Source organism: Staurois parvus, unplaced genomic scaffold, assembly GCF_062004578.1.
Source record: "Staurois parvus isolate SC_StPar_1 unplaced genomic scaffold, SC_StPar_1.0 ptg000019l, whole genome shotgun sequence".
NCBI classification, from domain to species: domain Eukaryota; kingdom Metazoa; phylum Chordata; class Amphibia; order Anura; family Ranidae; genus Staurois; species Staurois parvus.
Window position 1 is genome coordinate 31,317,235 of NW_028317815.1, and position 19,358 is coordinate 31,336,592.

General features: G+C 42.4%; 1 protein-coding gene across 4 annotated transcripts in view; it reads left to right on the forward strand.

Moving 5' to 3' along the window:
- The window catches only part of SEPHS1 (selenophosphate synthetase 1), an 83,357-nt gene that overhangs the window by 45,793 nt on the left and 18,206 nt on the right, over nt 1–19,358 (forward strand). For all 4 annotated transcript variants that reach the window (XM_089686165.1, XM_089686156.1, XM_089686175.1 and 1 more), the window contains exons 5-6: nt 11,845–11,999; nt 18,314–18,404. In XM_089686165.1, coding sequence (XP_089542291.1) covers nt 11,845–11,999; nt 18,314–18,404 — 246 coding nt within the window. The remainder of the gene's footprint in view (nt 1–11,844; nt 12,000–18,313; nt 18,405–19,358) is intronic.

Consider the following 19,358-nt stretch of genomic DNA (forward strand, 5'->3'; position numbering starts at 1 on the left):
TTTTTTTTTTTTTGTATGGGGAGACAGTGCAGGTGAGGATATATTGTTTGCACAACTGTATGCCTTTTCTGCGCACTTGTTTTTAAATGTGTCAACTAAACCCTGTTTTTTTTAAATGTGCCTCATTTTTTTGAATTGTGCACTGTAAGGCAGTCCTAACCTATTAAAGTATATATAGCTGTATACTTTTTTGCTAGATCCACCCCAGCCTGGTGGAGGGAGAAACTTTGCTCTCCCTTGCCTAATGTGTTGCCATACCAGTGTGTAAAGCCAATAGGTGCTGATTGGCTCACAACATTACCTATCCTAATTTTTGTGCTGCTGTTCACGGGATTTATGGAGGCTGATATAAAGTCAACTTGAAGTATTTATGCTTGGGACACACTTAAATTACTTGCAAGTTATGTGTGAATCATTTCCCTTTAGGATTGCATAATTTAATTGGCAGACACACAGCATTTGAACATTATATGTGTGAATTTGAAAACTGCATATTGGGTGTATACTGAATGTTTCTTTGTAATTTTCCCCCAGTTTCCCAACTCTAGGTACCAGAGACCACAGACTAGTTTGGTTTTCTTGCTGTCTGCACAGAATCATAACTGTTATTTATTCCATACATAGCTCTGTGACAAATCTGGAGAATATGTGCTGTTAGTGGTCTCTGGTGACAAGATTTAGGAGAACTTGGAGGGCTGGTTCACACTTCACATTCCAGATGGGGTTTTTGCATGCATGTTTACATGTGTTTTTTTGATGTATTCCGCTGCATTTTTCTTCTCTTTTTTTCTTCCATCTTTAAGTGACATGTACGTTCTGGTGTGTTTTTGCTGCGTTTCAGTACAGTTCCATGCAGAAAAAATGCAGCATTATCTACAGCATTATCTCTTTTTGTTGACTCTACTGAAAAGCAGTGCAATGGTGAGAACTATGCTATTGGAATCCATGCAACCTACCGTCCATGCGGTTTTTGATGCAGAAAAAAAACACACTGGACTCAATGTGGTGTGAACCGGCCCTAGTTAAAAGTTTTCATAGCCTTTGTAACCTTTTATTGTTTTATGTCAACCAGTCTGACAATGAGGCTATCTATATATCATCGCTAGCCACATAGCAATGCATACATAACTATCCACTAATTTCTGCACGTCTTACAATTCCAATAGCCTTTGCCAAATGAAATTTGGATTCTGAAATGTACCCTAATCTTTGAATAAATACCTGACATGTTAATTCACTTAGAAATTTGCTAAATCTTCACTAAAGTAAAAAGTAAAGGAAGAACTTCCCATTCTTTTAAAGGTTGTAGTTACCCTTGAAACGTTCATACACATGTAACCCCATTTTCACAAAAAAGTGATAAACTTTTTTTTCTTTCTTGTCCATTCAGAGACAAAGGAAGTCGTTAATCTTTGGGATAGACTGCCACCTATAGGAGAATTGGACACTGGCAAACTAACAAACTGTAGGCCAGCCCAGGATAACCCCTCCTTACCTGCATGCCTCAATTTTTTGCTAGTGTCCTAGGAGGATGGAGTTTTTTTTTTTTTTCCCCCAGTTCTGCTGTGTGAAAGCCTATTTATCTGGCACAGTCATCCTCATTCTTGCTTTTGGAGTATGTTTCAGGTTTATTCTAGAAATGAATTTTGGACACTGGCTTTTGCATTGGATGCTTTCCAGACTCCTTTCTGGTAATAGCTGCAAAGTGCTTTCCATTGCCAGGCATTGTCTCGGCACTTGACCTAACTCTGAAGACACACTGGTTTTACCTTGGAAGGGTTTATGCAAGTGTTGCTTGTGCTCCACACTGTTTTCTTCCCAAACAGTATTGGTGAAGTATATCTCCACTGCTGATTATGCTTCTAAGAGACATGCGGAATTTCAATCTTCGATCTGTTCCTGCTGCCTGCCAACAGTGACTTTGGTCGCCTATAGCAATCCCACCCTCACCTGCTACCAGCTATCAGGTTTTGTAAGTATTTGAAGTTTTTGCTCTTACCCTGAGTCTATACATTCATTAATAAAGCACTTTGTATTCTGGTAGATTACAAATTTGTCTTTTAAAGTGGTTCTTCACTCTAGAAAAAAAGAATTAAGTCAGCAGCTACAGATCCTTCTGCTTTAAGGACTTAACCAATAAGTGGTTGGAAACCCTTCATGCCCTTCATCCAATTCTGACTGTGATCTTACTTTGTCAAACCATGTCTGACTGGTCAAAATTCCTTAAGAGATCTAACAATTGCTATGATTGATCCCTTTCTTCTAAAACACGTGATGCAGTTTCCTGCAGCTTTAAATTTCAGCTATGACAGTTTGAAGGATTCTTCCCATTTCACTGCATTCACATATGCGTAGGGCACTTTGGCTAAGGCGCTGGACTGTGGAACCCTTGTGTAAAAAAAAAAAAGCATTTGATTTGCTTGGCCTTTGAGGAACAAGGTCTCTTAGGACCAACTGTTCACAGCATCATTAAGGATGTTACTTGTGGTAAAAATGCCCATACTCCTGAACAAAAAAAGGCCAAGGAACATACTGCAAAGTCTTTGTTTTTACCAGAAATTCTTAATGGAATCTACCAAATCTGGCAACACCTCCCTTCGCTTTTTTCCGCTTCTATGGACATAAAAAAAAAAAGATTATCTGCATTTCCCCATCTTTTCAGTGATTCATACGCTTTGTTGTGGGGCCCCTGCACTACCAGTTTGTGGCCCTGTCCTTCAGCCTCTCATCTGCAACTAGAGTATTCACCATAATGCTGAACCCATTACTACCACTGCTGCCAACTTGGGATATCCTAATCGTGGGTTGCTTAGACCAGTGATTCTCAACCAGGGTGCTGTTTAGGTTTCCCTGGGGAGTTGTGAGCACAGAACTCAGTTTGCCCTGGCTCAGCATCATGAGTTGCCATGGTGTAGGCCGACAACAAGCACTAGAATGACCAACGTTGCTCTATGGCAGGACACACAATTTAATTTGTGAAAAGGCTTGCACTCGTGCGCTGCTACACCCTGAATAAAAATAAACAAAGGAAGATTGCTGCACCCACTCACTTCAAATTTATATAAACCAAGAATGTGTAGTGCGCTAACTCCTCATCCAGACATATAAATTAAATAAAATAAAAAAATCCTTCAGTAATCCCATGCAAGATAAATCCACATTCAAATAAAAGTCCAACTCCCAAATCACAATGTCCAAATTAGTGCGTTTTTAACAATCACTTTCCAGAAGACGTGCTTGTGCTCAAGATACTTTCCCTGCTCAAATTTAAGTTTGACCTACAAATTATAATCGGTCAAATGCATTTTTACAGAAGTGAATCCTTTCATGTGGCGATGAATCCAAAATTTCTTCACTCAGTCATGACTCCAAAAACGTGTATATAAAAAAACAAAAATATATATCGTAGTGCAACACCATTTAAATTAAAACTAATGGTTGAGTGCACAAAACCTATATGCTCACATTACAGCAAAACACACCATGCTCCACAAGAGCGTTGTAAAGTGTTCACTTCATCCAACAAATACAGAAGTGCTTCCCTTCACCAATGAGTATACCATGCACTCACCTTCTTCCTTGACCCATATATCATATAGGTCATAAGCACTATAAACGTTGGTAAATCTTTTGCTTGTCATCTGCTATCAGTTAATAGCTATTTCCTTGCTACTGGCCCTACCACCGAGATAAATGCTCAGGGGAAAAGAGGACAAATCATAGTGCAACCCCATAAAAATGTTTCTTCTATTAAGCTATTAAAATCCACTCACAAAAGTGCAAAACAGTGAAGGCATGTAATTCCACTCACAAAAGTGTTTCCTCTCACCACACTTCCTGGTTTGCGAAGTATCTGAACTGATGTCACTAGGCTCCACCCACACATTGTCACTGGTCACCTGACTTCCTCAGGGACACAATGTTTACACTGTTTAATTTGTTTCTTTGGTTTTTGTGTTCTGGCCACTTGCACCATGGCAATGCATGACACTGATCCAGGGCAGATGGCATGCAAGGCCATCCCCATCATTCTGGAGAGGATGGAAGTCTGTTTCCTGTAAACCTTATCCACCTCCTGCCCTCTATTCTACTTCTTGAGGCAAAAGTGATGTGAAGAGAGCACTGTGTGATAAAGGAGGGGAGGGGGTCTCTGATGCATAGAAGGGACCTTTGTCTCTCTCCCTGTATGTTCCTTGCCTTTTCCATGTGACTCTGTGGGACAAAAATCTGGTTCTTTTGGCGCGTCAGAAACTGCTGTTTGAGCCCATTAGAAACCTTGGTCTGTGCTCTCAGCCATAAGGTGGGGTTTCTGGTAATCATCAATTGTGCAAGGTAATTGCCTTATCCTGCAAAGAACGATTTCTGGTTCTGCATGGGATTAAGATGGGGCTGAGGCTCCAGTTCACGCAAACAAAATTTTACTCTATTTTTTTAATTTGGTTTGAGCTCTTAAAGTCTGTGCGAGTCTGTCTCTAAGCAGCTTCTTTTTCAGAGAGACTGATCTACTTTTTGTCATTCTGGATGGTGCCTAAAAAGGGCGTACCAGATTCTTGTACCAACATTTCTAGGTGGCTCAGTTAGACCATCATCCAAATGTATCATGTCAAGGAAAAGGTTCCACCTTTTTCCTGTCAAGGCTTTTTGGCATCAAAGCCATTGTTTTCCCAGACTTGTAAGGCTGTCACCTAGCTTTCTGGTTACACATAACCCTGCATGGATATTTTGACATTATCTGATGTCATCATCCAGCATAATGTCCCTCAAGCATCTCCTTAAGCTACAGACAGTCCCCAGTTGTTTTTTTTTTGTTTTTTTTTTACTGGGCCTGTTAGTGTTTGTTTGCTGTGTTGCGCCCCCCTTCGATATCTGTTGGACTACTTTTGAATAGCCTAGACTTCCTGTGTCTCTCAAAGGACTGTAAGAGGTGGATTTTATGATGGCTTCAGAAGTTATTGACCTGATAACAGCATGCAACAGTTGAAATGAAAACTTGTGATCGGCATATGTATCCTAAAGTACTGAAAGAATGGGTTGAGAATAACAGACAACTAGAATTTTTAGGTGTTGGTAATGGATGCCTCCATAGTTCCTTAGTTCAGGCTTCTCTTAAAATAGTGTGTCATGGTGCAGATACATTAGGAAAACACAATAACACCTGATATCTGCTGTTTCACAAGATGCCATTTATTCTGGTGAGCCAGAAAAATGGTAATAATGAATGCCAGATGCACTGCATGTGATAGCAAAAGTGCAGGGCAATGATGTGAACGAATAAAAATTAATAGTTTCCAGTCGATCTACAGGAAGGATGGGGAAAAATTGGATTTTTATGTGCCAGTAACAATCACATACATAGAATAAAATACAATGTTGTTTTTATTTTGACATTTAATGGGATTAAGTTAAAAAAAAAACCAAAAAACACGTCCAGCACAACAATTGTATCGATTTTTGCACAAGGTATGCTGCAAAGATGTAATAGATAAACGCATTTTGCTTATAAGCTGCTTCCTCAGGATCCACTTGCTTGTAGTGTCTTAGGATGTGGTAACAGAATTTCAAAACGAGCAGTCCCAAGAGCTAGCAATATTGAAACATACCACAAAAGGAAGATGCACCCAAATAGAGGATCCTCTAGGATGCTCTTAAACCTACATCAACACTTAAGGATGGTGGGTACACTTTTATAACTACAAAATAGTGCTGGACAGAGACACTGGGAAATCATGATCACCCGCATTCTATGTACTGATCAGTGTATTGAATGCGGGTAATCATAATTTCCCAGTGTCCCTGTCCAGCATTATTTTGTATTTTATAAAAGTGTACCCACCATCCTTGGGTGTTGATGTAGGCTGTAGAGCAGGGGTCCTCAAACTACGGCCCGTGGGCCACATGTGGCCCGCCGAGGACATTTCTCTGGCCCGCCGGGCAGGGGCGTATCTGCCGCGAGGCAAGGGATTAGGGTTTGGCAGGTTGGGAGAGCTAGGCAGGGCTCGGGCGGGAGGCAGGAGGGCGGGATCAGCAATTCTAGTACAGGGGAAGGTGGGCTCGGCTTATGAACCCGCACCACTCACCTGGCCTCTCTGCAGCCAGCCGGCCATCTTTTCTGATCAGTGCATGCAACCGTCATGGCCGGAGGGCGGAGCCTAGAGCTGACCATGAAGAGGGGGAGCAAGAGAGGAGACTCCATCGCTGCATGTCGGTTATCACGGCCACGGACCCTAGATAAGTGCAATAGATGCTCAATCTCTCTCCTCTCTCCCTTTCCCCTCCTCTCTCCCTTTCCCCTCCTCTCTCTCCCCTTCCTCTCTCTTTCTCTCTCGCCCCTTCCTCTCTCTTCCCCCCCTCTCTCTCCCCCCTCTCTCCCCCCCTCCTCTCTCTCCCCCCCTCCCCTCTCTCCCCCCCTCCCCTCTCTCTCCCCCCTCCCCCTCCCCTCCTCTCCCCCTCTCTCTCCCCCACCCCCCTCTCTCTCTCCCCTCCTCCTCTCCCCCCTCTCTGCCTCTCGTCCCCTCCTCTCTCTCTCTGCCTCTCGTCCCCTCCTCTCTCTCTCTGCCTCTCGTCCCCTCCTCTCTCTCTCTGCCTCTCTTCCCCTCCTCTCTCTCTCTCTGCCTCTCTTCCCCTCCTCTCTCTCTCTCTGCCTCTCTTCCCCTCCTCTCTCTCTCTCTGCCTCTCTCTCTCTCTGCCCCCCCATCTCTTCCCCCCTCTCTCTGCCCCCCCTCTCTCTCCTCCCTCTCCCCCCCTCACCCCCCCCTCCTCTCTCTCCCCCCCTCACCCCCCCCCCCTCCTCTCTCTCCCCCCTCCTCTCTCTTTCTCCCCCCCCTCTCCTCCCCCTCTCTCTTTCTCCCCCTCCTCTCCCCCCCCCTCTCTTCTCCCCCCTCCTCCCTCCTCCCCTCTCCCCCCCCTCTCCCCCCCCTCTCTCTCTCCCCCCCTCCTCTCTCCCCCCCTCCTCTCTCCCCCCCTCCTTTCTCTCTCTCTCTCTCCCCTCTCTCTCCCCTCCTTATCTCCCCCCCCCTCTCTCTTTACATTGTACACTGATCTGACCCAACAAGGTGTCCTGCATTTACCGTATTTTTCGCTCCATAAGACACACTTGGGGGGAAATGTCTGTGCGCCTTATGGAGCGGCCGGCCCAGTATTCCCGCCGCCGTTGTATGTCCGCAGTCTCTGGTCATCTCATGTACTATGTCCGCAGTCTCTGGTCATCTCCTGTACTGTGTCCGCATTTGTTCATAGTTTTTTTTTTTTTTTTTTTTTTTTTTTTAACTATAGTCCGGTCCTCCAATGGTCTGAGGGACAGTGAACTGGCCCCCTATTTAAAAAGTTTGAGGACCCCTGCTTTAGAGCATCCTTGAGGATCCTCTGTTTGGGCGTATCTTCCTTTTTGTGCTATTGTGGTATGTCCTCCCTCCTCCCCCCTCCTCCCTCCTCCTCCCCTCTCCCCCCTCTCCTCCCCTCTGCCCCCTCTCTCTTCCCCCCCCCCCCTCCTCTCTCTCCCCCTCTTTTCTCTCTCTCCCCTCTCTCTCTCCTCCTTATCTCTCTCCCCCCCCCTCTCTTTACATTGTACACAGATCTGACCCAACAAGGTGTCCTGCATTTACCGTATATTTCGCTCCATAAGACACATTTGGGGGAAATGTCTGTACGCCTTATGGAGCGGCCGGCCCAGTATTTCCGCCGTCGTTGTATGTCCGCAGTCTCTGGTCATCTCCTGTACTATGTCCGCAGTCTCTGGTCATCCCCTGTACTGTGTCCGCAGTCTCTGGTCATCTCCTGTACTGTGTCCGCAGTCTCTGGTCATCTCCTGTACTGTGTCCGCATTTGTTCATAGTTTTTTTTTTGTTTTTTTTTAACTATAGTCCGGTCTTCCAATGGTCTGAGGGACAGTGAACTGGCCCCCTATTTAAAAAGTTTGAGGACCCCTGCTTTAGAGCATCCTTGAGGATCCTCTGTTTGGGCGTATCTTCCTTTTTGTGCTATTGTGGTATGTCCCCCCTCCTCCCTCCTCCCCCCTCCTCCCTCCTCCTCCCCACTCCCCCCTCTCCTCCCCTCTCCCCCCCTCTGCCCCCTCTCTCTTTCCCCCCCCCCTCCTCTCTCTCCCCCTCTTTTCTCTCTCTCCCCTCTCTCTCTCCTCCTTATCTCTCTCCCCCCCCCTCTCTTTACATTGTACACAGATCTGACCCAACAAGGTGTCCTGCATTTACCGTATATTTCGCTCCATAAGACACATTTGGGGGAAAATGTCTGTGCGCCTTATGGAGCGGCCGGCCCAGTATTTCCACCGTCGTCGTATGTCCGCAGTCTCTGGTCATCTCCTGTACTATGTCCGCAGTCTCTGGTCATCCCCTGTACTGTGTCCGCAGTCTCTGGTCATCTCCTGTACTGTGTCCGCAGTCTCTGGTCATCTCCTGTACTGTGTCCGCAGTCTCTGGTCATCTCCTGTACTGTGTCTGCATTTGTTCATAGTTTTTTTTTTGTTTTTTTTTAACTATAGTCCGGTCTTCCAATGGTCTGAGGGACAGTGAACTGGCCCCCTATTTAAAAAGTTTGAGGACCCCTGCTTTAGAGCATCCTTGAGGATCCTCTGTTTGGGCATATCTTCCTTTTTGTGCTATTGTGGTATGTTGCAATATTAGTAGCTTTTTGGACTTCTTGTTTGGGTATTCAGTTGGCATATCCTAAGACACTACAAGCAAGTGGATCCTGAGGAAGCAGCTTCCAGGTGAAATGCATTGATCCACTACGTCTTTGTGTACAAGTTATGCTGCAATCGATAAAACTGTGTTTGGCTATGGTTTTGCTGATTTTTAATGTCAAAATTAAACATTTTTATTGGCTCATAAAAATCTCCATTTTCCTGTAGAACGACTGGAAGTTATTTATTCTGTTATATTTGGGGATGGTGTCTTTATTGGTTTATCGAGATCTTCCATCCCTTGTATTATAACACAATGATGTAAACAAACTCCATAGAAATTAATGCATGGCATGTGTGTTCATGATGTTCTGCTTTCAGAAACCGCATATACAGAGAATGGGGCATCAAGCAGATTTTCTGCAGTATGTGGAACTAATGCTTTTAAAAAATTTGCTGATTTTTGCATGCATCATGAAATGATCTGGATACTTTTTGATTGGATCAACAGAATACTTCCTGACAGGGAAATTTTGTATAGCTTTTAAAATAACTGTTTCATGGCACTCTACTTTTCAAAATGCTCTTTGAAAGTCTTTTACTCCCAAGTTTTGTAGGGTTATAAGCTTTTGTCATAACAGTTTTGTCTATGCAAATTAAACTTAAAAGTACAGCTTTCTTAAAGGATAAGTTCACCTTTGGGAACATGCTACGTGTTCCACCCGTTTTTAGGTTTAGGGTGGAATATGTAACTTGTTCCTGCAACCTCCATTAGACTCCCCCCTGCTAATTGTGACAGTGGACCAGGAATCTTCTCCACGCACCCGGTGTCACAATTTAAAAAAGACCGCAGCTGTGCGCTGCTCCACTCACATGGCATCGTTCATTCACAGAGTTCAGTAAATGAATGAATTACAAGTACCGACATCCTTTGTGAGTGACAGCTTGTAGTTCTCCATGAACTATCAGGGTGTTGGTGAGCACTCTAGGTAATTCATTGGGTCTTCCTGTCATTGTGTGACTGCCTGCCTGTAAGAGGTATGAGCAGACAGATACAGGTGCAATGCTTTACAGGTTCAAAAAATAAATAAATAATAAATGCACTTTATTTTTTTATCTGCAAAAAAAAGGTGCATTTAACATTTTTTTAGGAAGGTGAACCTACCCTTTAAATAAAGTAATGGTGTATTTCAAGATACAACATAAAGAAGAATGAGAGACATCTCCCTTCTTGGAGAATAACTAATGACAACATGATACCAACCATTATCAGGTTAGTGCCAAAAAAGGTAGGTGACCTACAGCAACGAAAATGTATGACATCAGGAAGCATTCCAAAAAAAAGGGACTAATAGGAATTTGAATCCGATCAACTTAAATTGGCAGATAAAGTATAGACAGCCACACTGTAACAAAGTAATGACACTGGATCCAGTCCTTAATTGCAGTACTAGAAGGTAAAAGGAAAGTGAAGAGAACAAAGACTCCGCTATTAAGGGAAAGAAAGTGATACAAAAAAGGTCATCTCCAAGGTCTCGCTGTTCCATTGTCAAATGTATCCAAGGGTGCTATTTTGTCAAAATTAGTTTGAGTGTTGTTTAGGGTACAGGAGAGTTTGCTTTTAAGGACAGAGGAGGGATTTGGGGTCTTATTGACCCCAGATCTCTCCATAAAGAGTACCTGTCACATGCTGTAACGGACCGACCCAGGCTGCAGATGAGTACTTCTGTTAGACTACCGCTTACCCGTCCGAACACCGACAACAGACACCACAGCTGACCATACAAGACTAGACACCAATCTTGAAGTATTCCAGAAAGTAGACTAGTTTATTTTAACACAGATACAAGATCTATACACTCAAGAGAACAATCCCCCCTCCCTGCATAATGACACAGGGCAGGGCAATCTACATTTAGTAACAAGAGACACACCAACAGACAGTCCTATCAGGAGGGAGGGCTACTGGAGACACCCACCAAGCCAATACACATAAGCACATACATCCCATAATAGTTTGCTCCCAAGAAAGACACACAATAGAACAATGGGATGCAACCACATGGCATTAAACAATCTACAACCCCACCCCACTTATACATGTCTACACAATATTAGGAAGATCACCCTGTACCCCTAACTGGCACAGGGGGACTTATACATAATAGGGATATGGGGACCTGAGACAGGGGTCTCCCCACCTCTCCAAAGTGAGCTGGGTTCCATGGGCCCCCTCACCCAAAGTGACTCCCGTCACACATGCGTATTGCTGTTGCAAGGGTTGTTTACATTCCTTGTGAGAGCAATTCAAGTGATGAAAAAAATTTTTTTATCAACTTTGTAAAAATATAAACATAAATAAAAAATTAAGATGTTCCCGTGTCCCTGTGCTTTCACGCAAAGGCAAACTCATGTGTCCATCCCGCACTTGCACAAACAGCAATTTTTCCACATATGTGAGGTATCACCGCGAACATCAGATTATGGGCAGTGTCGCCTATGGATAGTAAAATTTATGTCATTTGTCACCGCTGCACGGGTGTGCGCGATTTTAAAGCATGACATGTTTTGGTATCTATTTACTCAGCGTAACATCTTTTATATTCTACCAAAAACATTGGGTTATGTATTGTTTGTTTTTGTTTTTTGCATTAAAATTCAAAAAGTTTATTTTTCTCAAAAGAAATGGCATTTGAAGAAACCGCTACGCAAATACCATGTGACATAAAAAAGATTGCAAAACCAATTTATTCTCTAGGGCATTTGCTTTAGAAATATTTAATGTTTGGGGGTTCTAAGAAATTTTCTAGCAAAAATACCAATTGAATACATGTACACAAAAAGTGCCAGAAAAGGCTTGGTCTTCAAGTGGTAAATACCACAGAAAGAAAGCTCTATTTGTCTCAAAGAAATTATAAAAATTTCATTTGGGTACGATGTTGCAGAACTGAGTAATTCATTCAAAATCTGAGAGCACTGAAAGCTAAAAATTGTCCTGGGCAGGAAGGGGGTGAACATGTCCAGTATTGAGGTGGTGGAAAATTGCTTTGTTGTCTAGTATTTACGGACAAAAAAACAAGATTATCAATAAGCATCCACTTGTTTTTAGTTTGTTTTGCATTAAAAAACTGTAAACCCTTATTATGCTTGTTCATATGTTTATTTTGGTTTGAACTTTTCGGTTTTCTTAATCTGTTCTGTTTTTTTAGGAAAGAGACAAGGTGATGCCTCTCATTATCCAGGGCTTTAAGGATGCTGCAGAAGAAGCAGGAACGTCTGTTACTGGAGGTCAGACTGTGCTGAATCCTTGGGTAGTTCTGGGAGGAGTGGCTACAACGGTTTGCCAGCCTAATGAATTCATTATGTAAGTTGATATCTGAATTTATTACAGAATACAATCTACACCCAATATCTGTCATTCCACTGATCAAGTAAATAGATTCTTCCTTTGTGTGTAAAATGCAGTAACCCGAAGGTTCGGTTCACACTGCCAACTTGGGATCCAACTTGTGAGACCCCAAGTCGCATGACATGTGAAATCCCATGTTAGCCAATGAGAGCTGTCTTAATTCGCACTACTGAAGTTGCTCCGACTTTAGAAAAGGTTCCTGTGCTACTTCAAGACGACTTCTGTCTGACTTGTGCCCATAGACTTTAATGGAAGTCGCCTCCAAGTGGGATCCTCCTCTATATTGATGGATTTGGATTCGACTTGACAGCAAGATTACCCAGGCAATCCCTGAAAGTTGCATTAGAGTAGTACTCAACTTGCCTGGCAAAATCACACTGTAAGTCACTCGACTCTCAGGTTGTAGTAGTGTGAACCGAGACTTGACAAACAATAATACATGGTCTTTAAGATGATGAGAAAAAAAAAGATTTTTTTTTTTTTTCCCCCCCCCTAGGCTTGCTTCGGCAGCCCATTAACAAACAAATGGACTTCCATATTGCAATGCATGATAACACATGTAGTACTGCATTGTAGTTGTCCAGCCAGGTGTGAAGAGGCTGTAAAGTGACCTGACATTTGTGTCTGTGGGAACACAAGAGTATGCTTTCTCCTACTGCTGTCTAGTAATAACACTAGCACCTTTTTACACAATTGTCTACATTGTTAGGGGGCTGAATTGTGTCCAGGAATAATGACACTGAATGTTGTAGTGTCCGCTCTCCCCCTGTCCACACACACAATAACATACAAGCATATCACTGCACTAAAGTAAGAAGGTATGTTGTACTTCACAAGTGGCAGCACTCTGTAAATTTAAAGAACAGGCCAACATACAAAATATTTTAGGAAGTGTGCAGGGAATTTGGGACAGCACATAGCGCTGTACTTTGTAACTGGCTGTGTTAAACTTTAACATACAGTAAAGGAAATAAGTATTTGATCCCCTGCTGATTTTGAATATTTGCCCACTCACAAAGAAATGATCAGTCTAAAAATCGAATGGTAGATGTATTGTAACACTGAGAGACAGAATAGCAACAAGAAATTCAAAAGAAATGTATTTATTACAAATGATGCACTGATTTGCATGTTCATGAGGGAAATAAGTATTTGATCCCCTTCACAAAACATGACTTAGTACTTGGTGGCAAATCCCTTGTTGGCAATCACAGAGGTCAGATGTTTCCTGTAGTTTGCCACCAGGTTTGCACACATCTCAGGAGGGATTTTGTCCCACTCCTCTTGGCAGATCCTCTCCGAGTCATAAAGGTTTGGTGGCTGACGTTTGGCAACTCAAACTTTCAGCTCCCTCTACAGATTTCAATCTGATTAAGGTCTGGAGACTGGCTAGGCCACTCCAGGACCTTAATGTGCTTCTTCTTGAGCAACTCCTTTGTTGCCTTGGCCGTGTGTTTTGGGTCATTGTCATGCTGGAACACCCATCCACGATCCATTTTCAGTGCCCTGGCTGAGGGAAGAAGGTTCTCACCCAAGATTTAATGGTACATTGCCCCGTCCATCGTCCCTCTGATGCGGTGCAGTTGTCCTGTTTCCTTAGCAGAAAACCCCCCCCAAAGCAGAATGTTTCCACCACCATGTTTGACAGTTGGGATGGTGTTCTTGGAGTCATAGGCAGCATTCTTCCTCCTCCTCCAAACACTGCGAGTTGAGTTGATGCCAAGGAGCTCGCTTTTGATTTCATCTGACCACAACACTTTCAACCAGTCGTCCTCTGCATCATTCAGATGTTCAGTGGCAAACCTCAGACGGGCCTGGACATGTGCTTTCTTGAGCAGAGGGACCTTGCGGGCACTGCAGGATTTCAATCCTTGTCGGCGTAGTGTGTTATCAATTGTTTTCTTGGTGACTGTGGTTCCAGCTGCCTGGAGATCATTGACAAGATCCTCACGTGTAGTTCTGGGATGATTCCTCACAGTTCTCATGATCGTTGACACTCCACGAGGTGAGATCTTGCATGGTGCACCAGACCTAGGGAGACTGACAGTTGTTTTGTGTTTCTTCCATTTGTGAATGATTGCACCAACTGTTGTCATCTCACCAAGCTGCTTGGCGATAATTTGGTAGCCCAGTCCAGCCTTGTTTAGGTCTGCAATCTTGTCCCTGACATCCTTGGATAGCTCTTTGGTCTTTGCCATGGTGGAAAGTTTGGAATCTGATAGTTTGATTGCTCCTGTGGACAAGTGTCTTTTATACAGGTAACTAAATGAGATTAGCAGAATTCCCTTTAAGAGACTGCTTCTAATCTCACCTTGTTACCTGTATGAAAGACACCTGGTAGCCAGAAATCCTGCTGAATGATAGGGGATCAAATACTTATTTCCCTCATGAACATTCAAATCAGTGCATAATTTGTTAGACATGCATTTCTTTTGAGTTTTTTGTTCCTATTCTGTCTTGCAGTGTTACAATACACCTACCATTCGATTGTTAGACTGATCATTTCTTTGTGAGTGGGCAAACATTCAAAATCAGCAGGGGATGAAATACTTATTTCCTTCACTGTATTTCATGTTCTAAATCAATTAGACCTTTGTTTTTACTTTATAGTAATCTTGCAATTCCTGGCTATACTATTATTATTATTATGTTTGTACTGCATGTTCTTATAAGATTTTATTAACAAGCTTATGTAGTAGGTGAACTGAAAATGATTGACTGTCTAGCCCAGCAATGGGCAAACTACGGCCCGCGGGCCGTATACGGCCCGGCGGACCTTTTAATCCGGCCCGCGGAGCTAGGCTCCCGCAAGGCCAGTGGTCGGCAAGCCGCGGCTCTTTACAAATTTAGATGCGGCTCTCCTGTGTGCCGGGCGCCCGCTCCCCTCCCTCCTCTCCCCTCCTCTCCTCTCGGATGGCCGCCCCCCCTCTCGGATGGCCGCCCCCCTCCCTCCTCTCGGACGTCAGGACTCTGCAGCTGTCAGGATGTAGGCGGGGCAGCCAGGATGTAGGCGGGGCAGCGTGACGAACTCCTCTCACAGTCCTCCCTGAAGACCAGAACGGCGCGGGAATACGAGAGGAACGCGCGGACCAAAGGTAAGTGAATTGACACAGGGGGGGGACTTACTATATGGGGGACTTACTATATGGGGGACTTACTATATGGGGGATGAATTACTATAGGGGGGACTTACTATATGGGGAATGAATTACTATATGGGGGACTTACTATATGGGGAATTAATTACTATATGGAGGACTTACTATATGGGGAATGAATTACTATATGGGGGACTTACTATATGGGGAATGAATTACTATATGGAGGACTTACTATATGGGGAATGAATTACTATATGGAGGACTTACTATATGGGGGATGAATTACTATATGGGGGACTTACTATATGGGGAATTAATTACTATATGGAGGACTTACTATATGGGGAATGAATTACTATATGGGGGACTTACTATATGGGGAATGAATTACTATATGGAGGACTTACTATATGGGGAATGAATTACTATATGGGGGACTTACTATATGGGGAATGAATTACTATATGGAGGACTTACTATATGGGGAATGAATTACTATATGGAGGACTTACTATATGGGGGATGAATTACTATATGGGGGATGAATTAATATGGGGGATGAATTAATATGGGGGATGAATTAATATGGGGGATGAATTACTATGTGGGGGATGAATTACTATGTGGGGGATGAATTACTATGGGGGATGAATTACTATATGGGGGATGAATTACTATAGGGGGGATGAATTACTATGGGGGACGAATTACTATATGGGGGACGAATTACTATATGGGGGACGAATTACTATATGGGGGATGAATTACTATATGGGGGATGAATTACTATATGGGGGATGAATTACTATATGGGGGATTAATTACTATGGGGGATTAATTACTATGCTTACTATGGGGGAATATTACTATACTTACTATGGATGACACATACACATCATTCATCTACTCTTGGTCCGGCCCCCGGGTCCAATATATGAACCCATTGCGGCCCTCAAGTCAAAAAGTTTGCCCACCCCTGGTCTAGCCACTTTATCATGCAGAGTGTCTGCCAGCAGATGGCATGCTAACACATCATAACCGAAGTCCTAGTAATGCTGCATCGTGCACTATTTGAGATTTTGTTCTCAGACAAATCAGTATTTCCAATTGTCACAAATAACTTTGGTTTGTATTGCTGTTACAATGCTGATGTTATAGAATAAAGGTGTATTTTTTTGATGAATTTGGTTTTGCAACAGTCCTTCAGGACATATTTACCTAGAGCAAAAGAAAAAAAATTCAAGTGTTAACCAGTTTGTAATCCTCAATCATCTGACTGCTCTGAAAAAATGAAAGATAAAAACTAAGCTTGGGATTTTATCAGTCTGCAGTTTTGGGAAACCATCAGCCCTTTCTTTAAAACAAAAAAAATGTACATAGTTTGAGATCTCCATGGCTCCAGCACACATCTACAGTATGTTTTTCTTTTAACCAGTAGGAGCTTTCCTTCTGTGCTTCATGCGTTCTGTAATGCCTTGCTTTTAACTCTTGTCTGATTTAGGAGATCAGCCTATTTACATAATTATTGGGTTATATTTAAAGTGATTCTAAAGGCTCAGTTCTTATTTGTTTTAAAATAACAAGCATGTTTTACTTACCTGCTTCTGGGGTCCCTTGCTGACACCCCTGGCTACTCCCCCATGCCAAGTGCCACCATAGCAAGCCGCTTGCTCTGGTGGCACTCGTTCATGCTCACTCCCAATCCAGCTGTGTGTGTGTTAAATAAGAAAACAACAGCAGTGAGCGCTAATCCTGATAGCGGCTGAGCACTCTAAGCAACCAATGAAACTTAAAAGCAATAACATAAAAATAGTGCAGCGCTGAAATAGTGACAATATGACAAAAAATTGTCCACTAAAAGTCTTGTTCATATGAACGTATCCAGTGTCAGATGTGAATTCAGAATTGGTGATCCGTGTGGAAATGGCTGGAAAACGCACTCACCAGAAGTAAGACACATAAACGCAGTGTGCATTTAAAGCTCATGGGTCATCAATCCAGAGGGAAGTAAAGCTGGTCCGGTTACAGGAATGGTGGGTCCCTCCTCCGTAAATGCAGCAACAGATCTTCCTTCTCACGATTAGATGTAGAATTCCAAGATCCAGGTTCTGCAAGCAAAAGCTCCTCAAGGGAAGGACACCCATAGTGAAGTAGGTCATAAAAAGGCAGCTTTATTCAAAATAGTGGTATCCAATTCAAAGCAGGCAGGTATCATACAGATGTGTCAGCAAGACAACTAACCCTGGCACTTCGAATAGTGGCCGCCGGGCCTCCACGTGGCTCCGGCGGCGTAGCGTCTCGACGTCCAGGCTCCTCCTTACGCGTTACGTGCGCACGCACATCTTCAGAGGTATGGATACGTTCATATGAACAAGACTTTTAGTGGACAATTTTTTGTCATATTGTCACTATTTCAGCTGTGTGTGTGTGTCCATTACACCTATAAAACACAGCTTGGCCTCACCACCCCCCCCCCCCCACCGCTCCCTGCTCCCTTGCTGTTATTGACAGCCACAGGAGCTAATCGCTTAACAAAAGCTAAACTCCAGCTACCACTTTTTAAGCAGTTAAAACAATCCTTTTTTTTTTTTTTTTTTTCCTTTTGGAGTAAATGAATAAATGTACTCATTTATAAATAAATTTATGAATTTTATAAATTAATTTTATAAATAAATTTATGAATACATTTATTCATTTATAAATTTATAATTTATAAATGAATAAAATCTGACCATTGTAATCACCCCCGTTAGTGGTAAGTGGTGTGTCTCAATTCTCTAACTGCTACTTTGTCAGGAGAGCTTGATATGTTAAAGGGAATTTGAAAAATAACAGACTGGCTGGATAACCAGGTGAGAATAAAGCCTAAAAAAGGAAAGCAATGCAGTCATCACATCTAAGAATTGGTGAGCTGTCATTTTAATACATTTAATTCTAATAAAGAGAGAACATTCATTCCTTCATTCTATTACTTTCTCTAGAGTGAGTACCAGAGCTGGCATAGCACATTTGCAAAGCACTTCCATCCTGAAAATTTTCCATAACTCTTTGCTTTGACATTCTTTTGACTGTAAATAGATATTCAGTACGATTGATAGAAAATGTTTACTTTTAATATGATCAACATCTTGAATATTTGATGTACATAGACATTTTGTGTATGCACAGGCCAGACAATGCTGTACCAGGAGATGTACTTGTGCTGACAAAACCTTTGGGAACCCAAGTTGCAGTAGCAGTTCATCAGTGGCTGGATATTGTAAGTATACTGCTGCATTATATAGAATGACCAATTTTCTGTTTCTTTAGTTTGATGTGCTATTCTTTTAATATTATGAATTGTCCAATGTAAAATTTGTATGTAGATTTACAATAAATGGTGCCCTATCCTAATCTCATCACACACACACACACACACCGTTTTTATTTTATTTTTGTATTTTTTTTTTCTATATTTTCACATCGTAATCTCTTCAAAAGAGGCAGCCATGGCACTGTTATTTTTAACAAGATAACAAGTGTGCTATATATCAGGATGCGAATAGTTCCTGCTAATGAAGCATTAATAAACTGCTTTTGTCACTTTCATACAAATATTTAATAGAAAAGCGTGTTGCTGCTTAGGTGTTTTTAGCTACTTTACAAAATTGGATTGGATTTAGCACAAGCTAGAAAAGGTAAAAGTCTGTTTGCTTGTTAAAACCAGAATCTCAGAACTTTTTTTAATATTATTTATTAAATTCCTTTTAATAAAAATAAAATGTTATTATTTTGCTCTTGATATAAAGACCATACATTTCTGTACGTCACTCAGTGAGGCTTGTACCAATGGGAAATACAGAGATTGTTAAACTGACTGAGGAAAAAAAGAGATTGCAAGCATCCTCTAAAAGGGGTAACAGACATCTGCAATCGAAAATGAAAAATTTACAGTGCATGTTCTTCTATTAGATAAGCTGTATCTTTCACAAGCACCTAAAACTGGTAATAATCTGTGTAAAGGTTAATGGCTTGTTTAGGTTTGTCCTCGTTTAACCTCAGAGCTAGAAAAACGGGAAAGAGCATAGGAATGCTTGCTGTGATTTGTGTTAACAGCAGTGGAGCCAGCTGGGGCATGTAATTCTGTAAATACTGGAGAGCGGATATGATTTGAGAGAAGGTTCATGCTCCAGTCATTCAGCATTTTGACATGAGTACTGTAGTTGCTATTACA